The following is a 24,291-nucleotide window of genomic DNA, read 5'->3' on the forward strand; positions in this document are numbered from 1 at the left end:
AGCCTGTTGTGTCAGTTTCCCCTCTAAGGCCGCGTACACATGGGCGGACTGTTCGCCCAACCTTGTCCGCTGAACAGTGTTTGGGCGGACAGTCCGCTCGTGTGTGGGCTTTCAGCGGACAGTTTGAGCGGACAGTTGGACGGACAAAGTCTTTCGGAAATTCCGAAAAACTGTCCGCTGAAACTGTGTTTGAGCGAACAGTCCGCCCGTGTGTGGGCCTGTCCGCTGTACTTTCGAAATGAGCGGACTGTTCCCGCTCGGAAAGTCCGCCCATTTCGAGCGCGTGTACAGGTAGGCGGGGCCCGCGAAGGAGACGTCGCGGGCTCCGCCGCCTGGAATGGGCTTAAAGGGGAACCCCAACGCCGAAAAAAAACGGCGTGGGGGTTCCCCCCAAGTCCACACCAGACCCTTGTCCGAGCACGCTACCCAGCCGGCCAGGAAAGGGGGGCGAGCGAGCGCGCCCCCCCTCCTGAGCCGTACCAGGCCGCGTGCCCTCAACATGGGGGGGTGCCTTGGGGAAGGGGGGGGCCGCGCGGTCCCCCCACCCCAAAGCACCTTGTCCCCATGTTGATGAGGACAAGGGCCTCTTCCCGACAACCCTGGCCGTTGGTTGTCGGGGTCTGCGGGCGGGGGGCTTATCGGAATCCGGGAGCCCCCTTTAAGAAGGGGGCCCCCGGATACCGGCCCCCCACCCTATGTGAATGAGTATGGGGTACAATGTACCCCTACCCATTCACCTGTGAAATAAAGTACAAATAAAAACACAACACAGGGGGAAAAAATATTTTATTGCACAGCCGGGGGTCTTCCGTCTTCGGGGGTCTTCTCGCCGGACTCCTCCGCTATGTGTGTGTAGCTCTTTTGCCAGCGGAGGAGTCCGGCTTTCTTCCTCCCCGCCGCCGGCCTCTTCTCCCGACTTCGGGGGTCTTGTCCCCCTCTTCGGTTCTTCTGCCGGGCCACCGCGCCTGGTCCGGTGGCCCGGTCTTCTGTCGCCGTCTTTCGTTCTTCTGTCGCCGCCTTCGGTTCTTCTGCCGGGCCACCGCGCCTTCTTGTAGCTCTTTTACAGGCGGTGGCCCGGTCTTCTGTCGGCGTCGCCGCCTTCCGTTCGTGTTCTTCTTCTTGTTCTTCTTGTTCTTCTCCAGGCGATGTTGACACGTCGCTCCCTCCGGCCGGAATGCCAGAGCCGCCCTGCGCTGTGACTTATATAGTGACAATGGGGCGGGGTCACATGGTATATGTCACATGGGTTGATGTCACATGGTGACCCCGCCCCCTTACGATGTCATAGACCCCATGTGACATCAACCCATGTGACCAACCCATGTGACATATACCATGTGACCCCGCCCCATTGTCACTATATAAGTGACCGCACAGCGCGTCCCCGGCATTCCGGCCGGAGAGCTCGTCGAGTCAACATCTCCAGGAGAAGAACAAGAAGAACAAGAAGAAGAACACGAACGGAAGGCGGCGACGGCGACAGAAGACCGGGCCACCGCCTGTAAAAGAGCTACAAGAAGGCGCGGTGGCCCGGCAGAAGAACCGAAGGCCGCGACAGAAGAACGGAAGACGGCGACAGAAGACCGGGCCACCGGACCAGGCGCGGTGGCCCGGCAGAAGAACCGAAGAGGGGGACAAGACCCCCGAAGTCGGGAGAAGAGGCCGGCGGCGGGGAGGAAGAAAGCCGGACTCCTCCGCTGGCAAAAGAGCTACACACACATAGCGGAGGAGTCCGGCGAGAAGACCCCCGAAGACGGAAGACCCCCGGCTGTGCAATAAAATATTTTTTCCCCCTGTGTTGTGTTTTTATTTGTACTTTATTTCACAGGTGAATGGGTAGGGGTACATTGTACCCCATACTCATTCACATAGGGTGGGGGGCCGGTATCCGGGGGCCCCCTTCTTAAAGGGGGCTCCCGGATTCCGATAAGCCCCCCGCCCGCAGACCCCGACAACCAACGGCCAGGGTTGTCGGGAAGAGGCCCTTGTCCTCATCAACATGGGGACAAGGTGCTTTGGGGTGGGGGGACCGCGCGGCCCCCCCCTTCCCCAAGGCACCCCCCCATGTTGAGGGCACGCGGCCTGGTACGGCTCAGGAGGGGGGGGGGCGCTCGCTCGCCCCCCTTTCCTGGCCGGCCGGGTAGCGTGCTCGGACAAGGGTCTGGTGTGGACTTGGGGGGAACCCCCACGCCGATTTTTTTCGGCGTTGGGGTTCCCCTTTAAGCCCATTCCAGGCGGCGGAGCCCGCGACATCTCCTTCGCGGGCCCCGCCTACCTGTACACGCGCTCGAAATGGGCGGACTTGCCTCCTCCTTACGTGGGCGAGTCCGTTCATTTCAAAAGTTGAGCGAACTGTTTGCCCAACCTTGTTCGTCAAACAGTCCGCTCGTGTGTGGGCAAGTCCGCTCATGCAAATTTTGAGCGGACTGTTTGACAAACTGTTTGCCGAACAAGGTTGGGCGAACAGTCCGCGCGTGTGTACGCGGCCTAAGTTTGTCTTTTATTGCAGTTTTTTTACTACTCTACTGATTTATTTGTCCACAAGTCTTGTGGCCCTTTCCCAGCTGTGACATCCTTAATTGGGGCTGCTTTTTCTTACCTGCTTTCTCCTCACATACCATTTTGGACTGCCTTCTGACGGTGGCACTTTAACCGGTTCCCGACCAGCGCACGCCGATGTACGTCGGCAGAATGGCACGGGCAGGCATATTGGCGTACAGGTACGTCCAATCTCTAATGCCACCCTGCCATCGCGAGCGCGCCGCTGGCGCCGTGCTCGCGTGCTGGTCGGGACCCCCGTGAGTCCGGTCGCGGGTCCCGCGGACTCGATCGCCGCGGGGATACCCGCAATCGTCTCACGGGGCAGCTGAACGGAGAGATGCCGTTGTAAACAGCATCTCCCCGTTCTGCCTAGCAACTAGTGACGCCGATCTCTGCTCCATGTGATTGGAGCAAAGATCAGTGTTCACTAAATGAAAGCCCAGCCCCCAACAGTTAGTAACACACCCCTAGGAACACTTAACCCCTACACTGCCACCGACTGGTTAACCCCTTCACTGCCAGTGTCATTTACACAGGAATCCCTGCATTTATATAGCAGTGATTGCTGTATAAATAACAATGGTCCCAAAAATGTGTCAAAAATGTCCGATGTGTCCGCCATAATGTCGCAGTCACAATAAAAATCGCTGATCGCCGCTATTGCTAGTAAAAAAAAAAATATTAATAAAAATGCCATAAAACTATCCCCTATTTTCTAAACGCTATAACTTTTGCGCAAACCAATCAATAATCGCTTATTGCAATTTTTTTTACCAAAAATATGTAGAAGAATACGTATCGGCCTAAACCGAGGGAAAAAAATGTTTTTTTTATATATTTTTGGGGGGTATTTATTGTAACAAAAAGTAAAAAAATAATGCGTTTTTTTCCAAATTGTCGCTCTATTTTTGTTTATAGCGCAAAAAATAAAAACCGCAGGGGTAATCAAATAGCACCAAAAGAAAGCTCTATTTGTGGGAAAAAAAGGACGTCAATTTTGTTTGGGAGCCACGTCGCACGACCGCGCAATTGTCAGTTAAAGCAACGCAGTGCCGAATCGCAAAAAGTGGTCTGGTCTTTGGCCAGCAAAATGGTCCGGGGCTGAAGTGGTTAAGGTGGCATTTCTGTTATTTTGCGGTTTTATCACCAGTATTTTTACAGTAGCTTCCAACTCTTCATTTAAAATTTTAATGGCAGAAACATAAAGTAACAAAGTAGAATGAGTGAACATAAAACAGAAATGTTTCTCTGATTTGTATAAATGTCACTTTAGAAGTGAACAGTCATCTATAGCGGCGCGCGCATGTTTTTCTTGTGGTGCTTTTTGATACATAATGGATGCTTGTTATTGTTGTGCGTTATGTGTGTTGTAACAATTCTTGCTCTCAAGCAATAAACATCAGGGAGCATGTCAGATAAAAGTTCAGGCCAAACACAGCATTCTGCACTTCAGTGGTTAATTAATGAGTGGGTAAATGAATGGTTAATGAGCTCAGAAGTGTAAACCTCTGATCAGTCTCCTAAGGGCCGGTTCACACTGCAGGCGATGCGAGGCGACACCGACTTGCCTCGCCGCGACCTGCCGCGACCTCAGCGGCAACTTGCAGATGACTTCTGTATAGAAGTCAATGCAAGTCGCCCGAAAGTAGTACAGGAACCTTTTTTCTGAGTCGGAGCGACTCGAGACGCTCCTCTCAGAACGGTTCCATTGTACAGAACGGGGGCGACTTGTCAGATCGAGGCGAGGCGAGTCGTGTCGCCTCGCATCGCCCGCAGTGTGAACCGGCCCTTAGTAAGCCAAGCGATTTCCTGTGTAACCTGTGTGGCATAGTATGATCTCCAATACTAGGAGGAATTCTCATTATGTCCCGTTTCATTTTCTCCCAACGCTGATAAAGTGGACAGTTTCCAATATTATAATCGCCTATGGAGATGACAAGAAAGTTTGTATCTTCCCTGTAGGTGGAACATTGGCGTGGAGAGGCACAAAGGGAAAAGCTCCGACAGCAGGAAGATCGGCTGAAGGTGAGCACATTTTTATAACACTGAATTTGCATATTCAGTAAAGTACAGTAGTCCACAGCTACCAGTGTGAAATCAGAACAGAACTGACTGCAGTAATGGAATCTCTAATTACTGCAAGCTCTGGGGGGCATCATCACAGTTGGGACATTTATAGACGAACTGTACAAGAACCACAAAACTCACTCTGTCCTTACAGATGCATTAGCACCTGCAGAGTTGTATAGTCGTGTGGAAAAACAAAGGACACCCCATGGAAATTGTTGACTCTTTCAACATATTTAAAGAGGCAAACATTAGATTTTATTTTTTATTTTTTTTCAAACCATGCCTACAGAAAATGGTAATGTAGTTGAATGAGGACACAAGAAAAATGTGCCCTTTCAATCATTAGGCCGGCCATAGATTTAGAGAATTTTTTTCATGCAGAGTGTGGAAAGGGGAACCCCCTACCACCGAGCCAATAGTTCTCCCAGCAGTAGAGCGGGGGAAGCCGTCCCTGCCTGGATAACACAGTGATTGTTGCCAGACCCTATATAAACCACTAGCTATTGTAAAATTGCATGTAAAATCCAGCAGGCTGGTTGTAGCCAAGTTGATTGATCAACTTGGGTACATTCAGCCTGCCCATACATGGATTCGAATCTCTGCCGGTTCCTGCTGAACTGGGTGAGATTCGAACCATCTATGGTTGGCATTCAAAAATGGTCGGCATTAAAAAAAAAAAATATATATATATATATATATATATATATATATATATATATAGTGTGTGTATATGTATGTGTGTGTGTATATATATATATATATATATATGTGTGTGTGTATATATATATATATATATATATATATATATATATATATATATATATATATATATATATATATATATATAGTGGTTCTTCAGATTTTAGCATGGCAAGGCAATTGAGTCCTTCAGCTACCGTTGTGCTATGCTGGGCTTCTGATGTGCCCCTGGGCCTTTAACGAGGAACCGGTTACCTCCAGGCATATCTGCCCTCAAGATGGAGACAATGAGGAGAGAGGGGATGGGGCCAAGCTGCGGCTCCGTGTCTGAATGGAGCGAGCCTCCTCGGTTGCTGTGGGGTGGGGGCAGGAGGGAGGATCCAAGAGTGCCAGAAAGGGACCCAAGAATAGGAGGATCAGAGCTGCTCTGTGCAAAAGCACTGCACAGAGCAGGTAAGTATGATGTGTTATTTTTTAAAGGAAAAAAAAAAGTGACTAATTTTTATCTTTTTTTTTTTTTTTTTTTTTATTATTTATTTATATTATTTTTTTCATACTGTGACCAGAGCAGTGCAGTGTTACCAAAGTGACGCTGTATTGCTCGGGGAAAGTGGTCAGGATTTTTTATTTTTTTTATACACTATGATTGCTTTTAGCAGTGAGGATCACTGTTATAAGCAATCACTTTTATGAATAGCATAAATTCTATTCATTGTGTACTATTGTGAAGATGTGATTGGCCACAGCTATCACATGGTACGGATGCACTGTGATTGGCCCTGTCTGTACCATGTGATCACTGTGACCAACCACAATGATCAACACAGCAGTACACAATGAATGGCTATGAATGAAAGCCATTCCTTGTGTACAACTGTCATGTGATCACTGTGATTGGTAACAGCAATCACATGGTACCGGCACCGACCCAGTACAGTGATCTATCATCCACTGGACACTGCGGGTGATAGATTGCACAGTAGTGTGGCCTGATCCTGGCAGAACATCATATGAAGTCCACCCTGGATGGGAGAGCTCCCACTCGGCTGTCATTTGATAATAGGCCAGGTGGGAAGTATTTACATTTTCACGTCTGTAGGTCATGAGTTATGCCTTGAGCTATATCTTTCTTGCCTCCACCGTCTTGAGATTAATCTGTCATATGCTGTGAATCGTGATCACTGTGTATTCACTTTGATGTGTTTCAAAGAGTTGGGCACCGACCTCAAAGGAAGCTTATCTACAAATAATTATGTGTCTGAATCGCAACTGACGATATTCTATTCTAATATGTTGTTTTCATTCCTAGGCTCAGCTCCATCAGCAGATGTGTAAGCAGGCAGATGTTCTGAGCAGAGGTCGGCTGCAGACAGTTGGTTCTCTGTGCAATCTGAGGAAACAGGTCAATGCTCTGGATGAACTGGTCAGTAACATATCAGCAGATTCTTCTTTCCATTCCCAGAATTCCTCTGGTGCAACACAGTTACTGAGCGAAGACGCACGTAGCCTGGTGAGTGTAACAAGTGTTTCCGTGACGTTGTAATTTTTGTCTAGAATGTACAACTGGGACATAAAAGCAACATCATAACAAGGGAAAGCAACCTAATCAATATGCTAAGCTGAGAAAATACCAGCTATTGTTTATTTTCTTCTTTTAGAAAGGGAAAAAGTACTTATGATAAACTGAAGTAAACGGTACATCAAGGAAAAAAATAGTAGCGTAGGCATAAAAGCCTACATGACTCTTCTAAACGAAGAAAATGGAGCAGACTCTGCATCTGTTTAATGCCTGGAGCTCACTATACTAACTATGTGATGTTAGTACAGCAAACTCCCCGCTGAGCTATTGTTTCGACAGGGGGAGAGCCCCTGCCAGAATACACCAGTCAGCACTCACAGTCATTGGCTGCAAGCGATGATCGGATGCCGATCACACAGGATGAATGTTTCTGTTGAAACTATTCTGCCTGTGTGTACCAGGCTTATAAAAGAGACACAAGCCCCTTAATTGAGGGCAATCTGCTTCATTTTCTTGCTGCTTGTTCTCTTTCAGTCTCTCTCTCTCTGAAAGGTGCTTAATCCTGCATTTGCTGGGGTTAAATATATGCAGGCTCCTCTCATGTAGGGAAAATTCCACCAGTCAGGTGACATCCTGTACACCAGGTCCACTCTGGCAGGGATCTGTGCCAGTTTTCTATACTGTATTAGAAACTGGGGTGATCCCTTTGCGGCTCTCACTTCAATCTGAAATATAGGCTGGTTTGTGTGATGCAGGCGGACCTACAACCGATCTGCTTTGTTAATGTTGTGCATGCCACTTTCGCCATTTTCCTGTGCCCCCCCCTATGTTCACAACCAGAAGAATGGGTCATACTGGTCATATGAGGTCACTTTTTATCAATTTTGCTGGTTAGACACTTGGTTTCTTGGTTAGACACCCATTTCTTTTGTCGCTGCTCAAATATGAGGATAATACTTTTAGCTCATATATGTAGAAAAGATAAGTGTAGTGTCCAAAGCAGACAGACACATCCTTCTAATTCTGCAGTAAAGTTACAAAGCCAAGAGAATTGGGCCGATACCCGCAGAAGAATGGAAGAAAGCTTTACTTGCTAACTTTCAAATCTAGTTCTTCAACTTACATACAAAAAAAAAAAATATTAACTAGATGGTATAGATGCCCGGCAAGGTTACATGGAATTTCTCAGTTTTACCCTGTGAAGTGTTGGCGCTGTGGAAGAGATGTAGGCACATTCATATATGGCGGACTTGCCCCTGGATTAAAGCATTTTGGGAGTCTGTATTTCAAATTTTGCTCCTCCGTCACTCAGGGCCGTCTTTAATATTGATTGGACCCTGGGCAAAACTTTTCTTGGGGGAACCCCTCCCCATGCAGTTCCGCTCTCCACCTGCTCTGATGCCGCGTACACACGGGCGGACTGTATGGCGTACTTAGTCCGTCGAAACACATTTCAGCGGACAGTCCGCTCGTGTGTGGGCTTCAGCGGACTTTTTCAGCGTGCAGTCTGGCGTACTAAGAATTTAGGAATTTTCGAAATTCTGTCCGTCATACTTTGGTTTCAGCGGACAATCCGCTCGTCAGTATGCTAGTCGGACGGACTAAGAATGACGCATGCCCAGAAAGGATTTACACGGCGGAAGGGTGCTTTGCTGTGTATTGGACTTCCTATTTCTAGTCCCGTCGTACGTGCTGTACACGTCATCGCGCAAGCTTTCGTCGGACTGTTTGGGTATCCGTGTGTGGTCAAGTCCGTTCAGTGGAAAGTATGACGAACTGTCCGTCGGATTGTATGACGGACTAAGTACGCCATACAATCCGCTCATGTGTACGCGGCCTAAGACATACAATGAATAGCAACTAGACTCAAAATCAGTTTACTGAATCAAATCAGGCAGCTATTGCGATTGGTTGCCAGAGGTTTCAGTGTATCATTACCGCTCACTGATTGGTTGCTAGAGGTTACAGAACACATTACAGCTCACTGTTGATTTCTGCTTGTTGATTGGTTGCTAGAGATTACTGTGGATATGATCTCAGGGGGGCATGATATACATATCAATGCTGCCAGCCACCTCTATTTACATATGAATGCCAGTAATTTTACATGTAAACACAGGGTCTCCAGGTGAGTCATCTGGGACACAGCACAGGACTAAATCCTCAAGAGGCAAGGGAATTTAAACCAGCATAGTTGGCAAACATGAAGCAGCTGCTTTGGGCCCCACAACAATGGCAGGGCCCAGGGCAGCTGCCCCTTTTGCCCTGCCTTAAAAATGGCCCTGCCGTCACTGACGTATCTGACCAGGAATCTCCAGAAATAGCTTTACTATCTATATACCCATGCTCCATCCGAGAGGCTACAAAAGGACTGCTCCCCACCTAATCTCCATAGCGCACATAATCATCACCCAGACATTGGAGCACAAGAGTTTCTCCCACTATTAGCCTTTGTACACACCGTTTTGTCGGATAATTCGACCGTGTGTGGGCTCCATCGGACTGTTTCCGTCGGAATGTCCGACCAACAAAGTTTGAGAGCTGGGCTATAAAAGAATTTCCGACATGATTCGATCGGACTTTGTCCGATCGTTTGTAGAGAATTCCAATCGGACAAAGTGCCACGCATGCTCAGATCAAATTCCTAGACCAAAGCTATTGGCTACTAGCCTGAACGTAGTCCCGTCGTAAGGAAATAACGTCATCATGTTACGAACGATTGGATTTTCTGACAACTTTGTCCGACCGTGTGTATGCAACACCAGTTTCTGACAAAATCCGATGGATTTTGTTGTCGGAATGTCCGACCGTGTGTACAAGGGCTAAGAGTGGGTTGCTGAACTGAATCAAGTAAAGAGAATTGAGGATATAATGGCACGTATACAGGGAAGCCATCATCATAAATTTATGAAATTGTCACCATGGATTGAATTCTCGAGCTCAGACATGCTGAGATCCTACCTCTGAAAAATTGTTACTGTATATGGGTGGAGTGCAGTCCCAACTCGGTTGTTTAGCTTGGCGGTTGGAAGGGGGCTTCCCAGAGGTTTGTGTATGTTTGTTTGTTTTTTTTCCTCTTTCTTTTTCTTTTTTCTTTCTTCTTCCTCTTTTCTTTGGGGCAGATATCTGCCCACAAGGAACACTCGATAGCACAAAGTAGTTATTATGGAAGAACAGGTAAAAATACCCATCTATATGGACTTTATTTCCAGTTTGTATGAATTGTTCTATAGGACGAATATAAGTTGTGTTTTAACAATAATATAAAGGTATATGGGAATATGCTATCCATGTGCTGTGAATGGAACCTGTGTAAATATAAAATACTCAATAAAAGTTACAAATGTAGATCTGCATCATGTTCCAGGTCAGTGACTCAGACCATTAACCAATTAAGGACCACCTCATAGCAGATATACTACTAGAGGATAGCCCTCCTGTGCAGAATTACGTGTGTGTGTGTATATATAATATAATGTGTGTGATTACTCACAACAGAAGCCAATCTGTGAATGCCGGGCACTGGGTGTCCGCCAGCATCCGCCCCCTCGTCAGGCAGAGACACAGAACCGAGATCAGTTGGATATATACTCAACGCACGTTTCATGGCTGATGCCAATCATCAGGAGTAAAAATGCTCTGAAATTAAATCAAGGATATCTATAAATGTGGGATAACCTTTAGACGGAGAACTATCTCTCAAATAAAGGGAGGCCAATTTACAATCCGGCCCAAAAATGATGCCCAGCATATGTCCAGGGGCTGCAAAGACATAGATATCCTTAATTAAATTTCAGAGCACTTTTACTCCTGATGATTGGCATGAGCCATGAAACGTGCGTCGAGTATATATCCAACTGATGCCCAGACAAGTTTGGCTCACCATGAGCAATCGCTTATATTTATTAATTTTATGAATGGATGAGTGTGTCTATGCATTTGCATTGTTAACCATGTTGCATTCTATTCCGTATAATACCTGTATATTTAAAGAAGTGTATGTAAACAAGTGTATCATAGTTTACTGTGTCCTGTATCCCAGACTGACACGTTTCATGATGTGATTTGTATTTTATAAATAAATGTAACACAGCCATTAATGTCTAAACCACTGGCAACAAAAGTGAAAATGTCCAAATTGGGCCCAAATTGTCAATATTTTGTGTGGCCACCATTAATTTCCAGCACTGCCGTAACCCTCTTGGGCATGGAGTTCACCAGAGCTTTACAGGTTGCCACTGGAGTCCTCTTCCCCCTCCTCCATGACGACATCACGGAACTGGTGGATGTTAGAGACCTTGCGCTCCTCCACCTTCCGTTTGAGGATGCCCCACAGATGCTCAATAGGGTTAAGGTCTGGAGACATGCTTGGCCAGTCCATCCCCTTTACCCCTAGCTTCTTTAGCAAGGCAGTGGTCATCTTTGAGGTGTGTATGGGGTCGTTATGTTGAAGTACTGCCCTGCGGCCCAGTGTCCGAATTGAGGGGATCATGCTTCCCTCAATGAACCGTAGCTCCCCAGTGCCGGCAGCATTCGTACAGCTCCAGACCATGACACTCCCACCACCATGCTTGACTGTAGGCAAGACACACTTGTCTTTGTACTCCTCACCTGGTTGCCGCCACACATGCTTGATACCATCTGAACCAAATAAGTGTATCTTGGTCTCATCAGACCACAGGTAATACTTCATATTCCCATCACACACATTCCTGGATGAGCTCTCGAGTTTGGGTGCTGTAGCAACCACCAGCTGGATATTGGTTGAAGGGATCACATGCCAGATGAAGGGGTCCGAAATGTTGCACTTTCCTTGTGTTGTGATCATGCAATAAATCACCCGTTTGGACGCTATCTGTCATTCCATGGTGTGCTGGCAAATATCTTCACTGTCATCAGACCACAGGACTTGGTCCCCAGTAATCCATGTCCTTAGTCTGCTTGTCTTCAGCAAACTGTTTGTGGGCTTTCTTGTGCATCAGCTTTAGAAGAGGCTTCCTTCTGGGACGACAGCCATGCAGACCAATTTGATAAAGAGTGTGCAGAGTATGATCTGAGCACTGACAGGCTGACCTCCCACCCGTTCAACCTCTGCAGCAATCAAAAGGCAACCTCTGGATATGCCGCTGAGCACGTGCACTCAACTTCTTTGGTCTACTATGGCGAGGTGTGATGTGAGTTGAACCTTACCTCTTAAATAGCTGTATGGTCTTGGCCACTGTGCTGCAGCTCAGTTTCAGGGTCTTGGCAATCTTCTGCTAGCCTAGACCAGTGATGGCGAACCTTGGCACCCCAGATGTTTTGGAACTACATTTCCCATGATGCTCAACTACACTGCAGAGTGCATGAGCATCATGGGAAATGTAGCTCCAAAACATCTGGGGTGCCAAGGTTCACCATCACTGGTCTAGGCCATCTTTATGTAGAGCAACAATTCTTTTTTTTTCAGATCCTCAGAATGTTCTTTGCCATGATGTGCCATGTTGAACTTCCAGTGACCAGTATGAGAGAGTGAGAGCGATAACACCAAATTTAACACATTCACACCTGAAAGCTTGTAATACTAATGAGTCGCATGACACCCAGGAGGGAAAATGGCTAATTGGGCTCAATTTAGACATTTTCACTTAGGGGTGTACTCACTTTTGTTGCCAGCGGTTTAGACATTAATGGCTGTGAGTTGAGTTATTTTGAGGGGACAGCAAATTTACACTGTTATACAAGCTGTACACTCACTACTTTACATTGTAGCAAAGTGTCATTTCTTCAGTGTTGTCACATGAAAAGATATAATATATAAATAGCGGCACAGTGGTGTAGTGGTTAGCACTCTTACCTAGCAGTAAGAAGGGTTGCTGGTTCAAATCCCAACCACGACACTACCTGCCTGGAGTTTGCATGTTCTCCCTGTGCCTGCGTGGGTTTCCTCCGGGTACTCCGGTTTCCTCCCACAATCCAAAGACATGCAGGTAGGTTAATTGGCTTCTGTTCAAAAATTGTCCCTAGTATATGAATGGGGACCTTGGATTGTGGGCTCCTTGAGGGTAGGGACCAATGTGAGTATGTAATGTACAGGGATAGGGACAATTGTAGACACTCACTCAGGTTGAACTGGATGGACTGGTGTCTTTATTCAACCTTACTAACTATGTAACTATGAAATGGCCTCAATAGTGAAGGGCCAATACGATCCATTGTGTCATGTTGACAATCCCAGCACACATCCTGAGCCCTGGTTTATCTGTTGTTCTGATATTCATGGTTGTCTCCATTTCCTATATTGCAGAACTGTAAAGCCAGCAATAGTTCTATCCCTGTGACGGGACTGGTGGGAACACAGCCACTGTTCGGTAGTGAATACTCGGCGACAGTCTGCCACCTGGAGAAATAGGTGAGTCTCCCTTTATCATTTGTAAAAGTAGCAGAGTGACACCAGCACAGAGAGGTCTATCCTACTCACACCTAACAAATGTATTTTCATTTTCTCCATCAGTTCATCCCCCACAGTTATTACCTTTTGTTTCACTTGACCCTCCCTTCTAGATTGTAAGCTCTAACAAGCAGGGTGCTCTGATTCCTCCTGTATTGAATTGTATTGTAACTGTACTGTCTGCCCTCATGTTGTAAAGCGCTGCGCAAACAGTTGGCGCTATATAATAATAATAATAAGCCAATGCAAAATCATAATGCAACTTTTTCATGTTGTTGCTCTGAGGCAAGTATTTCTTGCAGCTGTGAAACATTGCATTGCGTCAATGCATGTTCTGTCACTACAGCACCTGTAGAATTGAAATTGAGATGCTGTAAGGCAGGGATATGCAATTAGCGGACCTCCAGCTGTTGCAAAACTACAAGTCCCATCATGCCTCTGCCTCTGGGTGTCATGCTTGTGGCTGTCAGAGTCTTGCTATGCCTCATGGGACTTGTAGTTCTGCAACAGCTGGAGGTCCACTAATTGCATATCCCTGCTGTAAGGAATGCTCTGGATCACATGCATATCAATCCTATTTTATATCGCTATAGACTGCCATCACTTGGAGCTTTTTATAAATACCAGGACGTCAAAAAAAACTTGATTTTTTTTCAAGGAGAAAAGGTGAAGCATTTTGTCACTATGAACAAGTCACTTTTGTTCCCACTTTATTTTCTAAACAGCCTTCAACAGGCCAGAACTACAACTAGTGCCACAGCTTACATTTAAAAAAATCTATCATTAAAAATGATATAATGCTATTAAACACCCCATAAGGACCAAGTACATATAACACTTGACCCCTGTTCAACTCCATCCCTTTGTTTTTTAGCAGTGCGGTCAGACAGGAAGCACCCCTACCCTCCGACAACGCTGCTAGAGAGGAGATTGATTTTTGTTTCTCAGCTCTTGTCCCCGGCAACAGGAGCTGCTCTGGAGACCAAAGCTGTTCATAAGAAAAAATAAATAAAAAATTCACAGCATGCAGGTCTATCAGTGTCTGCTTTTATACAAACACAGCCGGTATCACACAGTTCTGCAGTGCTCTTTCACTTTTCTGAATAAGGGATCAGCTGTGTTTTATGCACAATACAGGCCTGACATTGCACACCATTTATTCCTAAAAGTGAAAGCTCACACAGAGCTCTGTGATCCATCGGCCAAGCTGAGTATATGTAAAAAACAACCTCTGATGGACACAGAGAGCTGTAGTCCTGAGCGATCTGTTGCTGTTATGAATGAAGATCAGCGCTGCTTGTTTATTCACGGGAGTCTATGCCCGGAAGTGGGAGCAAAATAATACCTGTCTTAGACAGGTATCTGCACCCCCCTCCCCCCCTGAAAGGTGCCAATTGTGACACCGGAGGGGGGAGGGTTCCGATGAGCGGAAGTTCCACTTTAGGGTGGAACCCCGCTTTAAGAACTTTTCTCAATGGAGGAGGCGGTGTGTCCCCGACGGACCATCAGTACTGCTTTTCTGCCTGAAGACCCAGAGCTGTTAATCATTGCAGCACCAGAAGTTCAGACACTAAAGCTGTCCATGGATCGATCGAAATTCGGCCTGTTCTGCAGGCACTGGCCAATTTTGATCCATGTATGGGCACTGTGGTTGTACTGTGGTCTACCACTCGACTTCAAAATATTTCCTTTTGATAGATGATTTATGTATTTTGATTTCGGGGAGGTTTCCCCACTGCCAGAATATAATAGCGTGGCGGGGAGGATCCCCCATCCACCTCAAAGGTGTGGATGGGGGAATTGAGTCGGTCTTTTTTTTTTTTTCATTCAACCCTATGGTTGAATGTTAAAACGGACTCATTTTTGGCCAGCTTTACAGGTAAGTGATGTGACTAAAGCCGGAGGATTTTTTTTTTTTTTTTAGTTCAATTTCAGCTTTAGGAATTTAGTTGATAGGCATTTGGAGACTCTTTTGCAGGCCTATGTAATATCAAGCGCTTTTGCAGTCCTATAAAATTTTCAAGTGTTGCGCTGCCTACAAGTACGTCACCATAAGTGTATTACACAAACATAAAAAAATAAAAATTAGCTACTTGCCAATATATTAATATTAATCACTGAGTAATACCCATTATGTACCGTATTTATCGGTGTATAACATGCACAGGCGTATAACATGCACTTTCAATTTAAGAGGGAAGTTTCAGGGAAAAAAATTAAATTTTAAATAATTAACTTTGAAGCAAAATAAGGGTCAGTGCCCATCTGCAGTCTCACCATTGCCATCAATGCCCATCTGCAGCCACACAAGTGCCATCAATGCAGCCTCATCAGTCCCACATCAATGCAGCCTCATCAGTCCCACATCAATGCAGCTTCACCATTGCCATCAATGCAGCAGCCTCACCATTGCCATCGGTGCAGCCTTATCGATGCCCATCTGCAGCCTAGAGGGGAGTGGGACTTGCGCTGACAGATCACATACAGTGAGAATCTCCTATGATAGACAGAACAGTGATCCAATGGTGGCCCAGGAGACGGGACTTCCTATTACAGAGGCCACCAAGTAAACAGGAGATTCTCACTGTATGTAATCTAACGACGCTCCCCCCGCCCTGACCCCTCCGAGGCAGCTAAAATTGAAGTATTGGCGTATAACACGCACACCCTATTTGCACCCAATTTTCATGGTGAAAAAGTGAGTGTTATACGCCAATAAATACAGTATATATCACAAAATCTAAACACAAAAACAGAAAAGCATGTCAAATATAGTCTGTGTCAGTTCCCAAATTCCCAATTCCCAAATAGTAATGTCAGTTCATCACTTTTCTGTCATAAAGCAATCAGTTCTTTAAATTGAAATCTTCACCGTGTATTCTTATGTGCTTTAAACCTTATTCAAATTCTCCACTGTGCCCATGGAAGGTCAAACAATCCATGTCATAAGGTGCCTTCTGTGCATTTGGAGTAAGGTATCACACCAACCTTGTCCACTAGGATGTCTCACGCTTCCATAGGACTCCCCTAGGTAGAAAGTGGTGTTGGTCCCTTTAAGGCCTTATTTATGAACTGCTATAGCATTATACTCCAATGACATGTTAGGAGAAAAGAGGGAGGGGGAAGCAGTCTCCAATGGTGTAGTACCGGTAGTAATAGCCAGTGCATTCTAGTATTAAAAAACACACTCGCATATACAAAAAAAAATAGCATATTGAGAAAATACATGGAGAAACCACTACTTCCAGTGTGGGTGTCCACATGCTCCACCCTATGCGTTGCGTCACACATCCTGTGATTATATCAGGGTAATCCACTGATGGGTGGGGTGAAACATGTCAGAGGGTATGGCTTGTGGAGTGGTATAAGGCTGAGGCCCTGTCACACATATTAACAACATAGACTGGATGGGCAGCACCCTGTCACTTTTTATTTGTTGATTTTTGCACACTGAATCACTGGGATATCTATCATCTAAATGGACTGTCATTGGTGGCCATGTTGTATGTGTATCACTTTTATGGACTTTCATGGAAAATTGTCTTTTCACATGCTAATTATTTCATTTTCTTTAATGCACTGTTTATGAATTTGTGAGTATTAGTAAATGATTGGTGATTAAATGAGGCGTGCACCTAATCACTTTTAGTGAATAAACCACATTGCCAGTTTTACTTAATACATCAAATCATTTAACTTCTTCAGATCCACGATATAGCCGAATGACCGCTACATCACAGACCTGCTTTCTCGTATGTCTATTGACGTCCTCCCTGAGCGGCCTGTGTGCCCCACTCTGTGACCAGCGAGTCTATTCAACACAGTGGATCACAGATCGGAGTAAAGGGTCGATCCCGACCCCCTTACTACGTGATCAGTTGTCAGCCAATGACAGCTGATCGTGTGATGTCAACGGAGCCGGTAATCGGCTATTTTTCCTCCTTAAGCTGACAGCGTGAGGAGAAAAAAAAGTCGATCACCGGCGGCTGTAAGAGGGACAGCAGTCCGATCACGGTGAGCTATAGAGTAAAGCCTGGAACACACTGACAGCTCCAGTTGGAGACACTCTACTAACCATGCAAGGTTAGTCCAGCAATCTCCCCGCTGAACTGTTGTGATCTGACATGGGCACTGCCATTGACTGAGAGCGCTGATCGGGAGTCAGACGGCTGCTGGTTTTCCTGCATGCACATCTGTCAGAAGCCGGTCAGACCCAACATACACATGGGCAGAACGTCGGACATTTTTTTATTAAACTGGCAAATGTCTCCAGACATTTGTGAGAGGCTTTAGGATCACATTACACAGAGAAGCCTTAACGTAGGCACTGCGGCTTCCACATATATTTTCAAATATGGACAACTAAAACCTCAGTTTTTAACATGAATTTTAAAAGCGGGACAATTTGCTTTTTATGCAGGCTGTGTTGTGCATTGCCCATGTGCACTTTACTGCAAAGGCTAGCCATAAATTGGGATGGTTGCTGTCTTTTTGTGTTACGCTGAAACGCATCAAGCGGTGATGTCATCACACACACACGGCTGGCTGAGGGGGTCTATTGGCATTTTATAATGGTGGTTAGTGAAGATTTAAAGTGACACACCCACACTCTATTCAGTGGCCACTCTGCAGCTGTATTATAATGCTTGTGAAAGTTTGGCGCTACTCAAGCACTTTTAACATGTGAGCTGTGGGGGAGGGGGGGTTCACACACAATCCGGTGGCTCTAGCCACTGGGAATTGTATGTAAAACTCAGACAGGCTTCTGCAGGTCAGGTTGAGGCATCCGGGAGGCTGTGCTGCCGCCCGCTTGCCTCCACACACTCCGCCATGTATTCCAGGCTCTGGGACCGACATGGCAGGTGGAGGGGAGAAAGAAAAGTGGACACACATCTGCTGCTCTCCTCTTTTTGCTGTGACCAGGAAAGCGACGTCTGACACCCGTGTCTGCCCCTTCATGTCCCCGGCTAGCATAGCTGGGAGGGGATGTATTGCAATGCAATCTGCATTCAGTGGAGCCCAGAGGAGACACGCAGGGTCTCATTAAAGGGAACTTCTCACCGAAAAAATCTTCCCATAGGGGACAAAAAGTCCCCTATGTGATGAAAAAAAGGTAAGCAAAAAAAAATTGAGGCCCCCACCTCCGAGAATGTAAACACATGCATTGCGGGGTACCTGCATGAAAACATTGCTTGCCATATATGTTACATATTGCCACACGTGCCAGAGTACCGTATATACTCGAGTATAAGCCGAGATTTTCAGCCTCTTTTTTGAGGCTGAAAGTGCCCCCCTCGGCTTATACTCGAGTCATCGCCGTCTGTCTGCCCGATCAGCGTGTCGAGCAGACAGACGGCGGCCATTCGAGCGTTCAAAATCCGCGCCGCCGTCTGTGATAGGCGGAACACTCACTTTCCCTGCAGTCTGTGTTCCGCCTATCACGGACATCCTCTCGTCCTCGTCCGTAGTATGAGGATGAGCGGACGTCCGTGATAGGCGGACCACTGGCTGCTGGGAAATTGAGTGTTCCGCCTATCACAGACGGCGGCGCGGATTTTGAACGCTCGAATGGCCGCCGAGGATGCCGACGAAGAGCAGAAGGACGGAGGCTCGGCGGCTCGGCTCGGGACAGGACGGGACGGAGGCTCGGCGGCTCGGCTCGGGACAGGACGGGACAGGACGGGACGGAGGCTCGGCTCGGGACAGGACGGGACGGAGGCTCGGGACACAGGTAGGCTGGACACACAAGGCTGCACACACACACACACACACACACACACACAAGGCTACACGTACACACACACAGGGATGGATGGACACAGGGATGGATGGACACAGGGATGGACATGGACACAGGGATGGACATGGACACAGGGATGGATGGACACAGGGATGGATGGACACAGGGATATGGATGGACACAGGGATATGGATGGACACAGGGATATGGATGGACACAGGGATATGGATGGACACAGGGATATGGATGGACACAGGGATATGGATGGACACAGGGATATGGATGGACACAGGGATATGGATGGACACAGGGATGGATGGACACAGGGATGGACACGGACACAGGGATGGACACGGACACAGGGATGGATGGACACAGACACAGGGATGGACAGGCATGTCTCACCCTCGGCTTATACACGAGTCAATCATTTTGCCAGTTTTTTTGGGGTAAATTGGGGGCCTCGGCTTATATTCGGGTCGGCCTATACTCGAGTATATACGGTAAAAGAAATAATTCTTGCACTAGACGTCTTTTAACTATAGTAAATATAGGGTTCCACCACATCCCAAAGGTGCTCTATTGGACTGAGATCTGGGTTGGATTTCCAATCTTCTATTGTGCAATTTTGGTGAGCCTGTGCGAATTGTAACCCCAGTTTCCTGTTCTTAGCTGACAGGAGTGGCAGCCAGTGTGGTCTTCTGCTGCTGTAACCCATCTGCTTCAAGGTTCAATGTGTTGTGTGTTCATAGATGGTATTCCACATACCTTTGATGTAACACGTGGTTATTTAAGTTACTGTTGCCTTTCTGTCATCTCAGAAGAGAACTGCCCAGTCTGCCCATTCTCCTCTGACATCAACAAGGCATTTCCGTCCACACAAATGCTGCTTATTGGATATTTTCATGCTACATTCAGTCACTTAAATCCCCTTTCTCCCCCATTCTGATGCTCGGTTTGAACTTCAGCAAGTTCTCTTCACCACATCCTAGATGCATAAATGCATTGAGTTGCTGCCATGTGATTGGCTGATTAGCAATTTGTGTTACCAATCAATTTGCAAAGGTGTACCTTACAAAGTGACTGGTGATTGTATGTATTGCTGCTTCTGTATTAGGAAACTTGATTGTATAATAAAATGTCATAGAGAAACCGAAGGATGCTGATTTGCCAAATAAAGCGTTTTCTACATCTTCTCAGAATAATGTTTGTATTTCAGAAGGACGCTGTTATTGGAGAATGCAATGTTCAATGGACACAGCAAGACAGGAAATCTTTCAGCTTGTTTCCAACACCACCATTGGATATGCAACTTGATCATATTGACCGATTTGTAAAAGCTACTTCCAGATCACAATATGGAGGCGCCATTATGAGCCCTACTGTATCCGACTCCCTCTATGTGCACTAATCTGTATATAAGAATTTAATTTGTATTTGAATATTTGTTTTTATAATTAATATTTTTCTACATGAAGATTAAAATGTACAGATGGATATTTTTTAAAATATTTCTAGAAAAGAAATAAAACATTGTACAATTTGTTAAATGTTGTAATTGTATCACTTCTTTTTACAAGTAAATCATCACTGACACCCATTTAGCTTTGCAGTCCCCCTCTTTAGCTTTCCAAAACGCTTTCCCCATCTTAAAGTGGTTGTAAACCCTTACAACCAACTTTGACCTAGATTATGGCTTACCTGTAGGTCAAAGAAATATCTCCTATACCAGTGATGGCGAACCTTGGCACCCCAGATGTTTTGGAACTACATTTCCCATGATGCTCCACTACATTGCAGAGTGCCAGAGCATCATGGGAAATGTAGTTCCAAAACATCTGGGGTGCCAAGGTTCGCCATCACTGTCCTATACGGTTTAGGAGATATTTACCCGAAGACAGCCACTGCTGTCTGCGGCGCACTGGGCAGGCCGCAGATCGTGGCGATATGCCGCGAGTGTCGGCTCCCTTGCGCATACGTGGGAGTGACGTCATCGCGGCTCCGGCGAATCACAGCGACGGAGCAGCGAGGCCCAGAAGTCACTCCGGGATGCATGGCAGCGGCGAAGATGAAGACGGAGGACCGCTTCGGGGGCTTCGTTCTCAGGTAAGTTATTCATAATGAGCTAGTATGCTATGCATACTACTAGCTCATTATGCCTTTGCCTTACAGGGTGTGTTTTTTTTTTTTTGGCCTTTACTTCCTCTTTAACCTCCATATAAAACAACTTATGACTACATGAAACTGCGGCGGTATGTTCTAGCACCTTAATATGCTGACCTTCAACCTCCCTAGCTTTCAGGGAAAGAGGAAAAAAAACACAAGGGAGTTGCTAACAGAGAGGCTGCTGAATAACCGAGCACATGTCACCTGTCAGAGCATTGGGAGGATGACGATAACTGGCACTCAGTTGTAGTTCAGCTCCAGACCTGCAAAGTGCTCCATTGAAAATGCAGTATACTCCAGTCTGGAAAGAGCTACACAATGTAGTGCCCAAAGGCTACATTCCAGGAAGACCACAATTGGCCGGGACAGTTTCTCTAGTGCTGAGGAAATGCCAATCCGATAACTACATATAGACACCAGATTAGCTTGTAAAGGAATCTTGATTGATGAAAAAATGGGTAGCAAAAGGTTTGCCCTGATGAAAAAAATCATCCTGAACTCTAAAGCCTTATACACACAATGCGATTGTTGACAGACTATTGTCCTAAAATCTGACCATTAGTACAACTCCTTTTGACAACTGTTATCCAACTTTTGGCCAAGAGATAATGGATGGCAGGCTAGTTAATTTTTGTTGGACAGCGGTCTGTTGTCAGATTTTCATGTGGTCAGTCCACAAATGTCAAAAGTACAAACACCCATGCTTGGCATCAATGCTCACCAAACACGAAATTAGCAGAAGGTGCCCAAAGGGTGGCGCACAAGAGCTGAGATTCCTCGTAGTACATCACTACATTCGTGTTTGTGGCATGAAAACTGTGTACCATTAGTATGCAAGACAAGATCCTGGCACACGTCCTTAATACAAAAATCAGACGCTTGATTGGCAAACAGTCGTACCGTGGGTACGAGGCTTTAACAAAAACAGGCATGCTGCGAGTGGGAAGAGGTTAAACTGGGCTGGCCAAAAAATTGTGTGCGCATTCAAACCCTTTTGTATGCAATGGTAGAACCCATGTTATTTAATTCCTGTGCCCCTCAAGGGACACAGGTCCCTCCTGCGTCTGGTTGGTACTAATTTTGCTACAAAAGGCATGCAGGGAAAAAGATTAAGAATTTTGACTCGCCTGTAAAATTCTGTATCTTGTAGTACAGGATGTAGGTTTTATATTCATAGACCCTGCCAGGCAATTGGACACCAGCAACATTTTTGGACATGCCCACCTGGGCATATCTCTATAACCTTACCCCCCACTCCATAATAATCTAGGTTTTTTTTTTGTCCACACCTAGCAATGCATAAGAATAGAGAGAAGGTGGCCTGTATTCAAAGATAAGCCAAATGGCCTTATCTTGCTCATACAGTACACAAATTCGATATTTATAGACCCTGTGACCGATGCATCATAAATTACCCATTCATGAAATGGGGGGGGGGGGGTGAATAGAATGGGCAAAGTCTTTTTAGACTTCACAGGTCTCTTGGTTGCACAGTGAGACAGAGAAGACTCAAGTGTAACCATAGAAAAGCAGAAGTGAGCATGTCTATATTGGCAAGTATTTTGCAAGAAGCCATGGCATCAAGTGTTTAGGTACCTGTGGGTCCGAAAACTTCCACACCCTCTGCTAGCATGGACTCTAGGTCCAATGCAATCTCCCCTTGGTGCTACTACTGCTTCAAGAGTAAATAGATGCACTTCCAACCCAGGCAGGGATGGAGAAGGTGCCTGGTGCATTTGAGCTTTGGACAGGGATGGCTGTGTTAAGACCAGTAACTGTCCAAGAAAGCCTGACGTAATGCAGAAAAAGCAACTATGGGTCAGATAGGCCGCTTGTTGCGTGTACATGGCCAAGGTAGAACTAGAACCAAATGCTGAGATCAGGGTTAAAATAGGGTCTTGCTATGGTGCAAGGGAAGAATTGTCCCTCTGAGCAGTTTGCAAACTTTCAGCACAGCAAGTGTTTGCTTGAAATTCTGCCATGGGTCCTTTGAGAGTACCTCAGAGGGGAATACCCTCACTAAGGGTGGAAACCAGGCGCAAGGTGAAAAAGAGGAGAATGGATTGTACACATTAGGTATAGGAGGACAGATTAATAGGGAGGTGTGAGAGTGAATAGCGAGGCAAGAAGCTCCTCCTATGCACTTTTGTCGCAAGAGCGTGCAGTAAGGCTAATCCATGCCTTCATCTTACATGCAAACAATGAAACCGGAAGTGATGTCACCAGTACAGCCAGGGGACACTTCTAACCAAGCACAGATCGGCTTGGTTAGATGGTGTGAAGGGCAGGGAAGACATTGGGGTTGTCTCCAAAAAGAGTACCTGTCACCTTCCCAATGCTATCACAGGGGTTTATTAACCCCTTTTGACGGAATTTATGTAAAAATAATTTTTTATATTAAAATTAAAAACTTCCAAAACCTCAGTTGCCCCGCGCAAACGCAAGCCCAGAGCGCGTACATGTATGTAATCCGCTGTCGCACCACATACACAAATGTCGGTGAGAATAATAATTCTAGCACAAGAGCTCCTAGTTAACTATAAATTGAATGAGCTCTAACAGCTTTTTAAAGCGGCACCTCTGGTGATTTTTGGGCACCATAGTTTTTGGCGATATCGGCGGTGCACGCAATTTTAAAATGTGGAATGTTAGTTGTATCAAGGCAATTGATACCTATATCTTCTGAATTTTAACCAAAATGGTGTGGTTTTGCACTAGAATTAATTTCATATTTTTGCCGAAAAAATTGTATTTGATAAACAGTCAAGCAAATATCACGTGAAACATTTGTAACTATTAGCTTTTTATTCTACAGGGTTCCCTGTTCTGGGGGTTTATGTAGTTTTATTGCCAAAAATTTGGATTTTTACATGTAAGCCAAAAAAATTGCTGTCGAGTCGGAACTGGTTAAGGAGCCAGTGAAAGCCGACATCATTAACGGTCAACAGATACATACACACAAACACTGCCCCACCACCTCACGGTGTGGTCATGATACAGCAGGGCTTGACAAATTTGCTTAGAATCTAGGAGCCAGGTTTTATTTTTAACGACTGACAAAGCTTTATTTTCAATATAAAAATTCACCAATGTGCAGAAACAAACGCATACTTGAGTAGTGCCCCC

At 46.0% G+C, this 24,291-nt stretch overlaps 1 protein-coding gene across 2 annotated transcripts in view; it reads left to right on the plus strand.

The window, feature by feature from the left end:
- Positions 1-20,401, plus strand: part of CNTRL (centriolin) — a 159,948-nt gene extending 139,547 nt beyond the window's left edge. For both annotated transcript variants that reach the window (XM_077479161.1, XM_077479162.1), the window contains 4 exons: positions 4,504-4,566; positions 6,620-6,820; positions 13,116-13,220; positions 20,219-20,401. In XM_077479161.1, the coding sequence (XP_077335287.1) occupies positions 4,504-4,566; positions 6,620-6,820; positions 13,116-13,220 (369 nt within the window). In that variant the 3' untranslated portion in view covers positions 20,219-20,401. The remainder of the gene's footprint in view (positions 1-4,503; positions 4,567-6,619; positions 6,821-13,115; positions 13,221-20,218) is intronic.
- The last annotated feature ends 3,890 nt before the right edge of the window (positions 20,402-24,291 follow it).

This window comes from Lithobates pipiens, unplaced genomic scaffold (assembly GCF_037356315.1).
Source record: "Lithobates pipiens isolate NorthernLeopardFrog02 unplaced genomic scaffold, aLitPip1_a1.2 Scaffold_14, whole genome shotgun sequence".
Classification (NCBI taxonomy): Eukaryota; Metazoa; Chordata; class Amphibia; order Anura; family Ranidae; genus Lithobates; species Lithobates pipiens.